Genomic DNA, 13,165 nt, shown 5'->3' on the forward strand with positions numbered 1-13,165 from the left:
ACATGGGATAAACAGGGCATCATGCACAGCATCTTCTCAACTTGTAAAGAGAATGGGCAGTACTGGGGGGGCAAGCTGGTGCACATCAGGAGGGTAAACTACCTTTCATGTAAGGGTTTCATTCTGCTCTATTATTAGTGTTTGTCAAGGCAAGATTTTTGCTAAATGGGGGTATGAGCTATTCATTTTCTCATTCTTCAGTGATTTGTTCATCATCTTCATTTATTTTAATGGCAATGTTCCCTCTAATTCCATCACCGTTTTGTGCACAAAGAAATTCTTTTGTGTGCGCAGTTTTTAAAAACGGTGTGTTCAGGTTAGAATTAATACAAAATTTTGTGTTTTCACACAAATTCTTTGTGCACACAAGAATTTGTTGTGTGCGCTGGCCTCAAACTTGTGTGCACACCCACAGCGCACACCTTAGAGGGAACATTGGGCCCCCAGCAAGTTACACAGTGCTTTTCATTAATGTATAATTTAACAAACAAAGTTCACAGGATAACAATAACATAAGAGGGCCCTACTCACAAGAGCTTACAGTCAAAAGGTCTATCCAGGAAGAACTTATCACTGTAGAATGAGAAAAAATAAGAGATCGTATACTCCCCATTTAGATATGAAGCAGGCAGTGTAAGTTGTAACTAAAAACATAAGAGTAAATGTACATTAGTTGTGTATGCATTTGGTGGTTGTTTTGCAAATGCTGTTAATTACTGTGAAGTAAGGGGTTTACCATGGGACTCTGATATATTGTTTTGGTTAATTTTTGTTTTTTTCAGTGTTAATAAAAGAAAATTCTGTGGAATATGCTTGCTATAATACTTTCACACATGCATGATACTTTTTTTTTCTTCTTCCAGGTATCTACCTTTCAGATCTCACATATATAGATTCTGCATACCCATCTACAGGGAGCATCCTAGAAAGTGAGCAGAGATCAAACCTGATGAACAACATTCTTCGGATAATCTCTGACCTCCAAACATCCTGTGAATACGGTGGGTATACAATGAAAGTGGTGGTATTACATTGATGGTGGGTGTATATGAAGGCTAACAAGATCATTCTCTGTTGGATGTGCCTTGCAATTAACTCGGTATGATTTGCGGTGCCTAAGTTTGAGATTCTGTTCTGTTTATTAGACATACCTGTCCTGTCTCATGTCCAAAAATATCTGAACTCAGTGCGGTACATTGAGGAGCTTCAGAAATTTGTAGAGGATGACAATTACAAGTAAGTAGAGCTCTATTTTCTGTATCCATAGTATTCCACACTTGCTTAAAAACAATTGGTATCTCCCAGAAATGTTCATGTCTTTGACAGAAACTGATACTTATTTCAGATCAGTTTAACACTACCTTTTATTATCGTTAATACAATGTCATAACTTTTTTTTATCTCATATTTCTTCGATTCTCCAACTTTACACTTATCAAAGAATCCTTCATTTGCATCAATTTAAGCTTTGCAGACTCAAAGACCATGCTCTGGCTTCCTTTCTCTTTCGCAAACAGGTTTTTTAAATCTTTGAGGTATCATTCAAATATTTTTTTTAACAGTATCTTGCCAACACCTGAAAACAGATTCTAAACTTTTGGACCCTAGTGTATTTGTCTGAGACATTTACCATTGATAGTGAAGCTTAATATAAGGTGGCTGTTTGATTATGCAGGAGACGTATGACCAGGGTTGTATTAGGCACCGTTGGTTTCCTGCTCCCTTCTGTTTTGGCACAGTGCCTAGCTGTGATGTGCTGATCAAGAAGGGCCACCCCCTTAAAGCAGCAGCAGCCTTATGCACAGGAGTTATGTGCCTGTTTGGTAAATATTGTCATGGATATGATACAACTGTTCAGTCTGTTATTGTTCTCAGGGAACATAAGGTGATGCTGCATTGGGTGTTGGAATTATCTGCTTGGTTCACTTGTGAACACAACTTAGAAGACAAAGTTGTTTTCTATATTCTCTACTGTAATCATATGTTTATCTCATTCTCCATTCATGGTATGTCAGAGCTACACCTTGTTACATTAGGCAAATCTCAGAAGCATCTCTTTGTTCTTAAGAACAGTGATACCCAACCAGTGGCTCTCAAGCAACACGTTGTTCATCCACCCCTTTGATGTTGCTCCCAGTGGCTTCAAAGAAGGTGCTTATTTTTGAATTCCTGGCTTGGAGGCAAGTTTTGGTTACATAAAATTCGGATGCACTGCCAAACAGAACCTCCTGTAGCCTGACAGTCAACATAGGGTCTAGCAAATAGCCAATCACAGCACATATTTGGTACTCCAAGAGTTTTTTTTTATGCTTGTTGCTCCTCAAATCTTTTTATATTTGAATTTGGCTCACAGCTAAAAAAACAGTTGGGGATCCTGCTCTAGAATAAGGCCCATCTCCTATGCAACTAAGACATTTCTGTATGCAGTATTAAGCTGGCTGCAATTATTATGGGAATGTACAATTTATCTACAGTAGCAGAAAAGGTCAACCATTTCATATACTTACAGTATATATGTGCCTGGAATTAGCTCTCCTGTATGAGCAGTTTTGCTGATAAAATTGATGGTCACTGTGTGCCAGAAATTGAATTTGTCTTTTTGGTGTTGCAGTTAAATCTTTAAATCTATGGAAATGTGTTGAAGTAGATTACAAGTAGAAGCAGAGATTTCACAGTGGAGGAATATACAGCATAGTAGTAATGAAATTAGATACAATCAGATGTTTGCTTTCAGACATACTGCAAGTAAAGATTACCTTCCGGTCAGTTGCTATGGGTTACTAAGCATTCTTCAAACCTCTGACTTCTGTTATGTTTCTCCGAAAAACTAAAATTTAAAGCCATACTGTTCAGTGTTAGGTGTTAAGATTGTGGCTGGCGCAACACTCCTCCAGCAGGTGGCGCTCCAAACTCTGTCCTCCTATTCCGCCACTTCATGGCCAATGCTTATTTATATACTTGCTTCTGTCCTTCCACAGCCCCATCCAGTCACATCAGAGAGGTGTGGGTATGTAGTAAATGACGGTGTGCTTGGTTAAAGGAACAGTAACAGTGGAAAATGAAAGTGTTTTAAAATAATTCAAATATAATGTACTGTTGTCCTGCACTGGTAAAAGGTATGTGTTTGCTTTAGAATGAGTACTATAGTTTATATAAATACGTTTTTGTGCAATGATGGGGCAGCCTTTCAAGCTGAAAAAGGAGAAACGGCACAGGTTACTTAGTATATAACAGATAAGGAATATGTAATGGAATACAATGGTATTCTGCGGAGTGCATCTGTTATCTATTATGTAACCTCTGTGCCATAAACAGCTCCCCCATAGATACCCAGGAACTTATTTGTACAAACTATAGTAGTGTTTCTGAAGCAAACACACCAGTTTTACTAGTGCAGGGCAACTATGCATTACATTTTAAATTACGTTTACAAATTTTCATTTATTTAGTGGACTGTTCCTTTAATAGAGGGAGAATTAGGGTCAGGGATTGGCTTCTTGTTTTTGTAAAATATATTTTGAACAACATAATGTTTATTTGGAACCTAAAGTAAAACTGCAATTAGCCCAATTCTATGTAATGATGGAACATATTATACATAAGTGTCCACAATATTTCCAAGTTTTCCATATAAAAACATAACACACGCATGGTAAACTTAATAGAATTACTTCTCCTTTAAATCTTGACCAGTGGTTTTAGCCAGGCCTAGAAGCCAGAATTGTATTAGTTCCAGATGAGAGTAGCATTTTTTTTCTCCAGCCATTTTATCATTGTTGTTTCCCTCACTCGGTTTTATTCTGTTTATTAAAATAAAGAAGAAACAAAGGGTCTTTTTGTTGTGATCTTAGCTTCTACCCTTAATTCTTCACCTGTAGGATTTATGCAGTATATACTATTCTAAATATAATATATATATAGATATAGATATAGATATATATTTATTATTATTTTATTATTATTTTATTATTATTTTATTATTATTATTATTATTATTATTATTACATTTATTATTATTACATTTATTATTATTATTATTATTATTTTCTATGGCAGTTACGCAATTAAAGTGGAACTCTCTATAAAATTATATGTTAGTGATATCACTGAAAGCCAAGACTGGGTGCAGTCCTCGAGTATATGTGTCCCAACATTGCAAAGAAAAGCTGCATTCACTGGGCCTATACATTTAAAAATGATAACTAACCCCCCCTTATGAGAAAGCAGCCCCATCCCCTTCCATCCATTTCCCCTCTCCCTGCTTCCTACCCTGTCCCTGGCTGTAACGCTGACATATCCATGCAGAGTAGTGCACCATATCTCATGTGCACCATCTTCAATATATTTGGATCCTCTTCTTTTCCTTTGGCAATATACAGAGCTTTCCGGTGCATGCGCAGTAGGTGCGAATACTAGACTGGCTCCAACTGCACATGTGCTTAAAAGCTTCGTGTCGGCGGTCCCTTTGCTGCAGAAATCCAAAGATACCAAAGATGGAGCCCATGAGCTCCGCTGCACTAATCTGCATGGATAATTTAATGCCAGGAACAGTAATGGACTATGTGGGTAGGGGGCGATAATGGGAAGGGTACGGGGGCTTTCTCTTAAGGGGGTTTAGTTCTCATTTAAATGTGCATTTAATTGATAGACTAACATTGGCTGGCTCCCCAGCTTTTGGCAAAGTGAAATCCAAATACATACAATGCCCTAAAAACACTCATGGGTGGGAAAAGAGACCCGAGTGACATTATTATGACACCTTTGAGACACCATAAACCAAAATGTAAATTATGTAACATGAAACAAAAAATAATTGTGAATAAATTATATCCAAGCGTAATCAAAAAAGTCAATGTGAAATCCATGCGAGATCATCGTAAACTCATTCAAATACATATTGTAAACATGTGTGGTTGATCGAAAGGGATGAAAGGAGGAACAAGAGATATATACCCATGCTTGCATCTGAAAAAGAACCTCTGTGTTCTGTCTGCAGTGATTGTATTTTTTTTTTATCCCATTGAAGGTATTATTTTGTGTTTTATTCTTATTTTTAAAAGACAGGTATGCTTTTTAACATAGTTTTTTTTTCTTCTTAAAGTGAAGTTGTCATAAAAAGGGATGGGCAAATTTTTTCGTCTTGTTTCGACACTGAAACAACACCCATAGACTTGTATGGCGGCGTGCGTAAAAAAAAAAAAAACGCACGTCAAAAAATTGCCGCCCATAGACTTTAATGGGCGTCGGTGACATTACGCCGGCGGCAATTTTTTTGAAGAAACCGATCAAATTCGCCCGTCCCTAGTCATAAATGACATAGAGACATGACATTTGCTACTTCTCTTAAGTTACTCAGTATTCATGACACAAACCTCTGCTTCAGACAGAATGGTATGATAACTATTTGTTTTATGAACAGCAAAATATTCCCGCTTTACCCTTCTGTGCTCCCAGATGCACCTTTTTAATGGGTTTTGTTCTGTATAAGTTATGCACTTACTCACTCTTACTCGTTCTAACAACACTTAAAATAGTTTTCGGTGCACAAAGCATGTTTATTTGCAAATAACTATAATATTGAGTTCAAAGTTGCAAACGGCAAATCTTTCCACTACAGCAAATATTTCTGCATCACAGTTTGCCAACAAACCTCATCTCAAGTCAAAGTTACATAAAGAAACAACAACAAGCACATCCTAGGAATGTACTTTTTTTCTTAATTTAAACTAATATCAACCTGCATGGCCAGTATATGGCTGATGTTAGAGCAGTTTTGTCACTGATTTGGATGGGGAAATCACAATTATCAGCATACAGTATATTAATGTGAGCAAAATCCCAGGCCTCTGTAAACCCCCATAACTTGGCTAAATTTTACATCTTCGTCAGAGAAACAACCTTATATATTCCATTAGAAAAATAATAATTAAGAAGCAGTGGGAAACCGCATTAAACATTAAAACGATAACATGTAGGCAATAAGTAGTACTTACTCAATGGTTACCCCTAGTCTCTCTAAAGAGATATACCATTACATTGCTAATTATAGTTCAGCATTACCATGGGTGGGGGGTACAATTGAACATCCCAGCCTTAAAGGAATACTATAAACCTATACATTTGTGTGGGAGAGGATTACTTTAATGGTTAAGTTAAGCAATTCTAGCCCCATACGGAACACTCTGAAATCAAAGCATGATATGCTCAAGCGTGAAGGCATCACCTCCCCTGAGTTAACATTTTTTTGGACAAAAGCAAATAAACGCTATGCGTTTCATTCTGTAAATGGGATCAATGTTTTATGCTGCTAATACGGAAGATGCTATTTAGCAAGGTTTTTAATGTTAGTCATATATTTAAAGGTTATTAAAACCAGTTTTTGTCCTTTGCTGTGTTCTGCACTGCTGCTTCTCACTAAAAGCACAATTGAAACAGTCTCACAGTAGTCGGCTCCTCTTCAGCCAGCACTCTTGTTCTCACAAGAACAGCCCTTCATGTTCTGTTATTAACAGAAGTGTGCAGGGCATTCTGGGAAGTGGAGGCTTGGCTGGAGGAGAGGTGACTACTTTGTTTTAGCGTAGCATCCACTTCAACAGTTTGTAATGTCCTCTATTTTTATGTTTCTAGCCTTTTAATACACAACTTTCAGTATTTAATTAGTGTTAAATATGTGATTGTGTTATTAAGTTAAACCTCTTTTAGTATGAGTAGAAAGTCTAATTCTAAGCAACTTTTCAACTGATTTTTTTCTTTTTTTTATAGTTTTTGAAATATTTGCCTTCTGATTCTTTTGATCTTTCAAACAGGGGTCACTGACCCCATCTAAAAAATAAAGGCTCTGTAAGGCTACACATTTATTGTTAATGCTACTTTCTATTATTCATCTTTCTATTCAGAATCTCTCATATTCCAGTCTCTCATTCAAATCAATGCATGGATTGCTGAAATGGCTGAAAAGCTGCTGAGTAGAAAGCTTAATAACGTAAAACCAGAAATATTAAGAAATGAAAACCAGCTGCAAATTGTCTCAAAATCTTTTGTCTGCATCATACTAAACATTAATTTACTGGTGAAAAACGTCTTTAAGCTCTCAACAAACATCTGATAGCATTCTAAAACAATCCTTTTATCTGCCTTTTCTATAAACATCAACCTTAATTGCATCCAAACCTTTCCTTGTCCTTTTATCTTTCTCATATTTTATCGGTTATTATCTGCCTGTCATTTATTGTGCAGTCAAATTTTTTCCTTTAAAAAATTCTATGTCCTTTCAAACTTGTAGACATGTGGGAGAAATTTCTATTTATTATATGAATATAGAAATAATGGAAATGGGCATTTTATCAAGGATATGCTATTGTCCTTACATGTTCTGCATGTTGTTTACTGTGCAGGCTTTCATTAAAAATTGAACCGGGGACCAGCACACCTCGTACAGCAGCTTCAAAAGAAGACTTAGTTGGTAAGCTCAGGAATGGATTATCATCTTTCTAACTTTATTGCTAAAGTTAGCAACTATTATTAAGACCCCTGTGTGCCAAAGCTAAAATATCTTGGGCAGTTTCCAAAACTGGGCCTTGCTGGCCAACCACTCTTGTCCTTATCTAATGGCTATGTTTGGCCAAAGGATGCAGGCCTCTGCAATCCATCCCAACTAATGAGATTCAAATAAAAAGCATGCTGACCATTTTTAACTTTACCTAGTGGGGCACTGCCGCCTGAGGCGAGAGCCTCAACTCGCCTCATTGGCGAAGCACCCCGGCTTTTGATATGTTCTTGTTGATGTCCATAAAGCATTTTACTTTGCTTCCTAGGTCCAGAAGTTGGGGCTTCACCTACAAGCTCGAGGAAAAGCATTCCAGTGGAAGGAGTATTGCTACCACCAACACCTCCCTCTCCACGAAACCTGATCCCCCATGGGCACCGCAAGTGTCACAGTCTGGGATACAAGTCAGTGCAAAATCCCTACTACATATTTCTTTTAAATAGCCCCGCTGTTATTGCAGTGAGTTGTTATATACGCTTGCTTCAAAGCCAGCATGGTAATGGAAATTTACAGTGAACTGCAGCACAAGAATCACTCAAAGTTCTAGGTGAAAGAAAATAGCTTTTTTTAATGATGCATACCATCCACCATTTTTGGATTTCCCTGCATACTGAATATTCCACAATAGTTTGGCTTAGCTTTAAGCCAAATATGAAACGTAACTTGCATTTTTAAATATGAGTGAAATTCCCCCAATTACAAATTTACATCCCCTATCTCAAATACTTGTCCTTATAGTTAAAGGTTTGCAGCTGAGTCAGGTAAACCTAAAAAAAAACTTCTTATGTTTTTAATTGTGCTTAGTACATGTTTGAGAAATGCTTAGAGGTGACCTTTTTAAAACATCATTAGGAATTTTATAACATTCACAGGTGCAGGTGTGATGTATAAGTTTTACTAATGCATAAGCTGAACAAATGTATAGATCAATGCTATTTGGTCATGGTCAAATCTTACAGCATATGATTGTTTGGCCTTTGGGATGTTTGTTCAGGTAGTTACCAAGAAGCCAGTGTTCATCCAGCTGCCTGACAGAAGCATGTAGACAACTTACATCTGCTCACAGCATAGGCATGAACTAATGACTAATCACAATGCAATGTGTCAGACTACATCTACAAATTCTAAATAAAGCGTCAGGTAATGACAGGCAAGACTTAATTTGTTTGATAGAATGCACACTCTGGCAAAGGCTATATTGGATATCTGAAATTTGTGAGTTTTGTGTCTTGTGTTGTCCAGGAACCAATTATACAGAAAGCTACGAATTACAGGACAGACATCTCCCATAGACACCATTTTAATCAAATACATTTTTTTTAAATGATTTCCTTTTTCTCTGTAATAATAAAGCAGCACATTTTACTTGATTCCAACTAAGATATATAGTGAATAAAGTATCCCCTCTTGTAAAATATAAGGATATTATCAGCTACCGAGGAGTTTCATGACCATATAAAAACACAAGTGTTTTTATACAGGTCATGGAACTCCTCGGTAACTTCTAATATCCTCATATTTTGCAACAGGGGATACTTTATTTATTATAATACACAAATTTAAGTGAGTCGTGTGACAGAAATGACATCAGAACTCACCGTTTATAACTGATGACATCAGAACTCACCGTTTATAAGGATATAATTTACAGGATATTCATGGCTTTTGTGTATTATAATTAATTATAATTGGAGGCAAAACAATCCTATTGGGTTTATTTCATGTTTAAATTATCTTTTAGTATGGGGATCTAAAATACGGAAAGACCCTTGTACGGAAAACCCCAGGTCTCGAGCATTCTGGATAACAGGTCCCATACCTGTATATATAATCAGAGGCCTGATGAGTTACACTATACATTTGTTTGTACTAAAATATGTGCCTGTATAACTATGTAAAATATAATTTATATTTTCATGAATTATATCTTCAGTGATAAAAACATATTTGATCCTTATAATTACCCATAAATCACCTCTAAATAGAAGAACAGCCTTCATCTGGGCTTGCTTGATATGTGCCAAAATTGTGTTAAAGTGATATTTAAATGCCTCCATTGTATTTCTGTTTACTTTTAGCTTCATACATAAAATGAACTCGGTTGAATTTAAAAGTGCGACTTTCCCTAATGCTGGGCCACGCCACCTTCTAGATGACAGTGTAATGGAACCCCACGCACCATCACGAGGGCATGCTGAAAGCTCCACACTTTCAAGTGGGATATCAATAGGTAAGTGTTGGTATCTGGAGCTTAGGAAGCAATTGACTGAATCATGGGTAAGAGATGTATCATTTTAAGAGTTTTTCGAATTCCTTTGTGCTACAAAAATACAGGTATCACTGCTTCAGAGGTATACTTCTAGATCAAGGTGGCAAAAACAAATCCTAATACTGTGTGCAGTTCTGATTGGTTAGGACAATAGCACATGAGGAGATTGGTTGCCTTACTAGAGGACTTTGGGTGTCTTTGGAAAAAAGAGTTGCCACATATGTTTTACCACTTGCAATTTATGTTATCACCAGTGGCGGAGATAAGTCGCCCCTACGAGGGGACTTTGGGTGTCTTCGGGAAAAAAGAGTTGCCGCAAATGTTTTACCACCAGCGATTTATATGATCACCAGTGGGGAAGAGTTTGGGGGAGATAAGCCGCACGAAGAAGAGGAGATTTATCACAGGCAACTAATCCCCTCATGTGCCATTGTCCCTACAAAAGGGTAATTGAGTAAATCATTTTATTTCTGTCATGATTTGAGAGTTGTCACCAAGTTTGTTCTAGAGACATGTCAGTGCAATGAAATACCTCATATTTTCTCTAAAAGTCTGGCATTTAAGTCAACTAACCCACACTGTGTGACCTGACTTTGAAGATATGAAAGTATTTTGTACTGGTTTCTCTCTCACCAAGGTGAGGATGTTTGCAAGTGTGGTTTGATTCCCTTAGACTACCTGGCACTACTCCATACATTTTTACTTTATTCAAGAAGAGGGTCTTAAATTCTACACTTGACATTACAACCACAATGTTGGCCACTCACATCCCAGTAAAATTTGTTTGTCGAGACTGAGCATGGCATAAGCTCCATCTGCAAATTCCATGAAATACTTACAGCAGTGTAAGACAACAGTCCAGGAATCACAAATTATGATTACAATGATCCTTACAAAAAAAGAACAGTGCTGTAGGCATACACTGGGTAACTAGCTTTATTTTTTGCAACACTGGGTTAAGTGAAAGCTTGCATGAACAGCAAGTTATCACCTCTGATACAGTTACTTCTTTACAGTGATGACAGTGCTTGTTTTATGCCAGTGGAATGTTGCCCAATAGATAAAACCCAAAGAAATACATATAGTTACTGTATTCATACAGTTACATATAGTAGTTAAATGGGGTTGAAAAAAAGTTACGTTCAACCCGTCCAAATGAAAACCCAGCATCCATACACACACACACCTCCCTACTTTCACATAAATTATATATACCTTTATCTCTACTAACTATAGAGTTTAGTATCACAATAGCCTTTGATATTATGTCTGTCCAATAAATCATCCAAGCCATTCAAGCATTAACAGAATCAGCCATCACAACATCACCCGGCAGTGCATTCCACAACCTCACTGTCCTCACTGTGAAGAACCCCCTATGTTGCTTCAAATGGAAGTTCTTTTCTTCTAGTCTGAAGGGGTGGCCTCTGGTACGATGATCCACTTTATGGGTAAAAAGGTCCCCTGCTATTTGTCTATAATGTCCTCTAATGTACTTGTAAAGTGTAATCATGTCCCCTCGCAAGCAACTTTTTTCCAGAGAAAACAACCCCAACCTTGACAGTCTCCCCTCATAATTTAAAGGGATACTGTCATGGGGAAAAAAAAATTTCAAAATGAATCAGTTAATAGTGCTGCTCCAGCAGAATTCTGCACTGAAACCCATTTCTCAAAAGAACAAACAGATTTTTTTATATTCAATTATGAAATCTGACATGGGGCTAGACATTTTCTCAATTTCCCAGCTGCCCCTGGTCATGTGACTTGTGCCTGCACTTTAGAAGAGAAATGCTTTCTGGCAGGCTGCTGTTTTTAATTCTCAATGTAACTGAATGTGTCTCAGTTGGACATGGGTTTTTACTATTGAGTGCTGTTCTTAGATCTACCAGGCAGCTGTTATCTTGTGTTAGGGAGCTGTTATCTGGTTACCTTCCCACTGTTCATTTGTTTGGCTGCTGGGGGGGGGAAGGGAGGAGTGATATCACTCCAACTTCTGGTACAGCAGTAAAGATTGAAGTTTATCAGAGCACAAGTCACATGACTTGGGGCAGCTGGGAAATTGACAATATGTCTAGCCCCATGTCAGATTTCAAAATTGAATATAAAAAAATCTGTTTGCTCTTTTGAGAAATGGATTTCAGTGCAGAATTCTGCTGGAGCAGCACTATTAACTGATTCATTTTGAAAAAAAATTTTTTCCCATGACAGTATCCCTTTAAGTCTTCCATCCCTGCACTCTCTCCAGCTCATTTATATCATGTTTACATGGCTGCACAGTTTTTGATCAAGTTGAGCAGTTGCTTCTGGTAAAGAACTAAAGGTCCCTGTAGACGCAAAGATTTTTCTTTGACAAACAACTAATTTTAGTGCAATCCAACCAATCCATCATTATCTTGAGGTTAGTAGGAATCAAACGATCGTGCATCTAACGATTTTTCTTCCGACATTGATCGGCCTGGTTAGAAAATTTTCATCTGTCACATCTATTGTCCAATTGTTTGCCAAGCAGGCAGCTACCCTCAGTTTTCCTGACTTCAACTAGACCACATCGTTTGAAATGGTCTTTTTAGCTGATGGACAAATCATACATTTAAATGATCATTTCAAGATAAGCTTGGTCTAACGATAACAAAAAGATCTTTTAAAAATCTTTACATCTATGGCCTAAGCTATATCTACAGCTTAAGTGAATGTATTGGACAGACCAGTGATTGTTGGTGTTATTATAGTTCACAACTGCTCTGTTCATATGAGTTGGTACAGCCTTCCACTAAAAACAGTTATGACCAAAGTCCCTTTTAATTCCTTCTTGGCTATTTACCCAAAAAAGTACCTTGGTGTGCACATTTTAACCTTGTGTGTACGAGTTTAAAAACTGTGTGCTCAAGTCAGAATAAATACAAAATATTCACACAAAATTCTGTTTGTGCCACAGTTTTTTGTGTGCGCTGGCCTCAAAATGTGTTCGCACAGCACAGAGGGAACATGGCTATGACTATTTTAGTCTGTCATAGCCCTTTAATAACATGCAAGTAATTGATACATGATGGCAGTATATTATGACATGAAGGAAACGAAGTGTGTGCCTACTAGTCTGAACAAGTTTTCAAGTCTTTGCATTGCTACCCACCATCAAGCTGCTGGACTATGATGGGATCAAGTGCATGAGTAAGTGTTTACGGAGATGCTTGCTCCTAAATTCATCTGAAACCATTTCCAGTAAAAATCAAACTTAGGGGCAAATTTACTAAGCACCGAAAATTCGCCAGCGACGGCTTTGCAGGAAGCGCAACACTTCGCCAGTTGAAAATTCGCTCAGACAACGCTAATGCACTAACATGCAAAGTTGC

At 37.3% G+C, this 13,165-nt stretch overlaps 1 protein-coding gene across 5 annotated transcripts in view; it reads left to right on the plus strand.

Moving 5' to 3' along the window:
- The window catches only part of LOC108714351 (ras-specific guanine nucleotide-releasing factor RalGPS2), a 128,281-nt gene that overhangs the window by 89,743 nt on the left and 25,373 nt on the right, over positions 1 to 13,165 (plus strand). For all 5 annotated transcript variants that reach the window (XM_041590509.1, XM_041590507.1, XM_018258496.2 and 2 more), the window contains exons 9-13: positions 864 to 1,001; positions 1,146 to 1,236; positions 7,395 to 7,462; positions 7,815 to 7,950; positions 9,625 to 9,776. In XM_041590509.1, coding sequence (XP_041446443.1) covers positions 864 to 1,001; positions 1,146 to 1,236; positions 7,395 to 7,462; positions 7,815 to 7,950; positions 9,625 to 9,776 — 585 coding nt within the window. The remainder of the gene's footprint in view (positions 1 to 863; positions 1,002 to 1,145; positions 1,237 to 7,394; positions 7,463 to 7,814; positions 7,951 to 9,624; positions 9,777 to 13,165) is intronic.

This window comes from Xenopus laevis, chromosome 4L, assembly GCF_017654675.1.
Source record: "Xenopus laevis strain J_2021 chromosome 4L, Xenopus_laevis_v10.1, whole genome shotgun sequence".
Lineage (NCBI taxonomy): Eukaryota > Metazoa > Chordata > Amphibia > Anura > Pipidae > Xenopus > Xenopus laevis.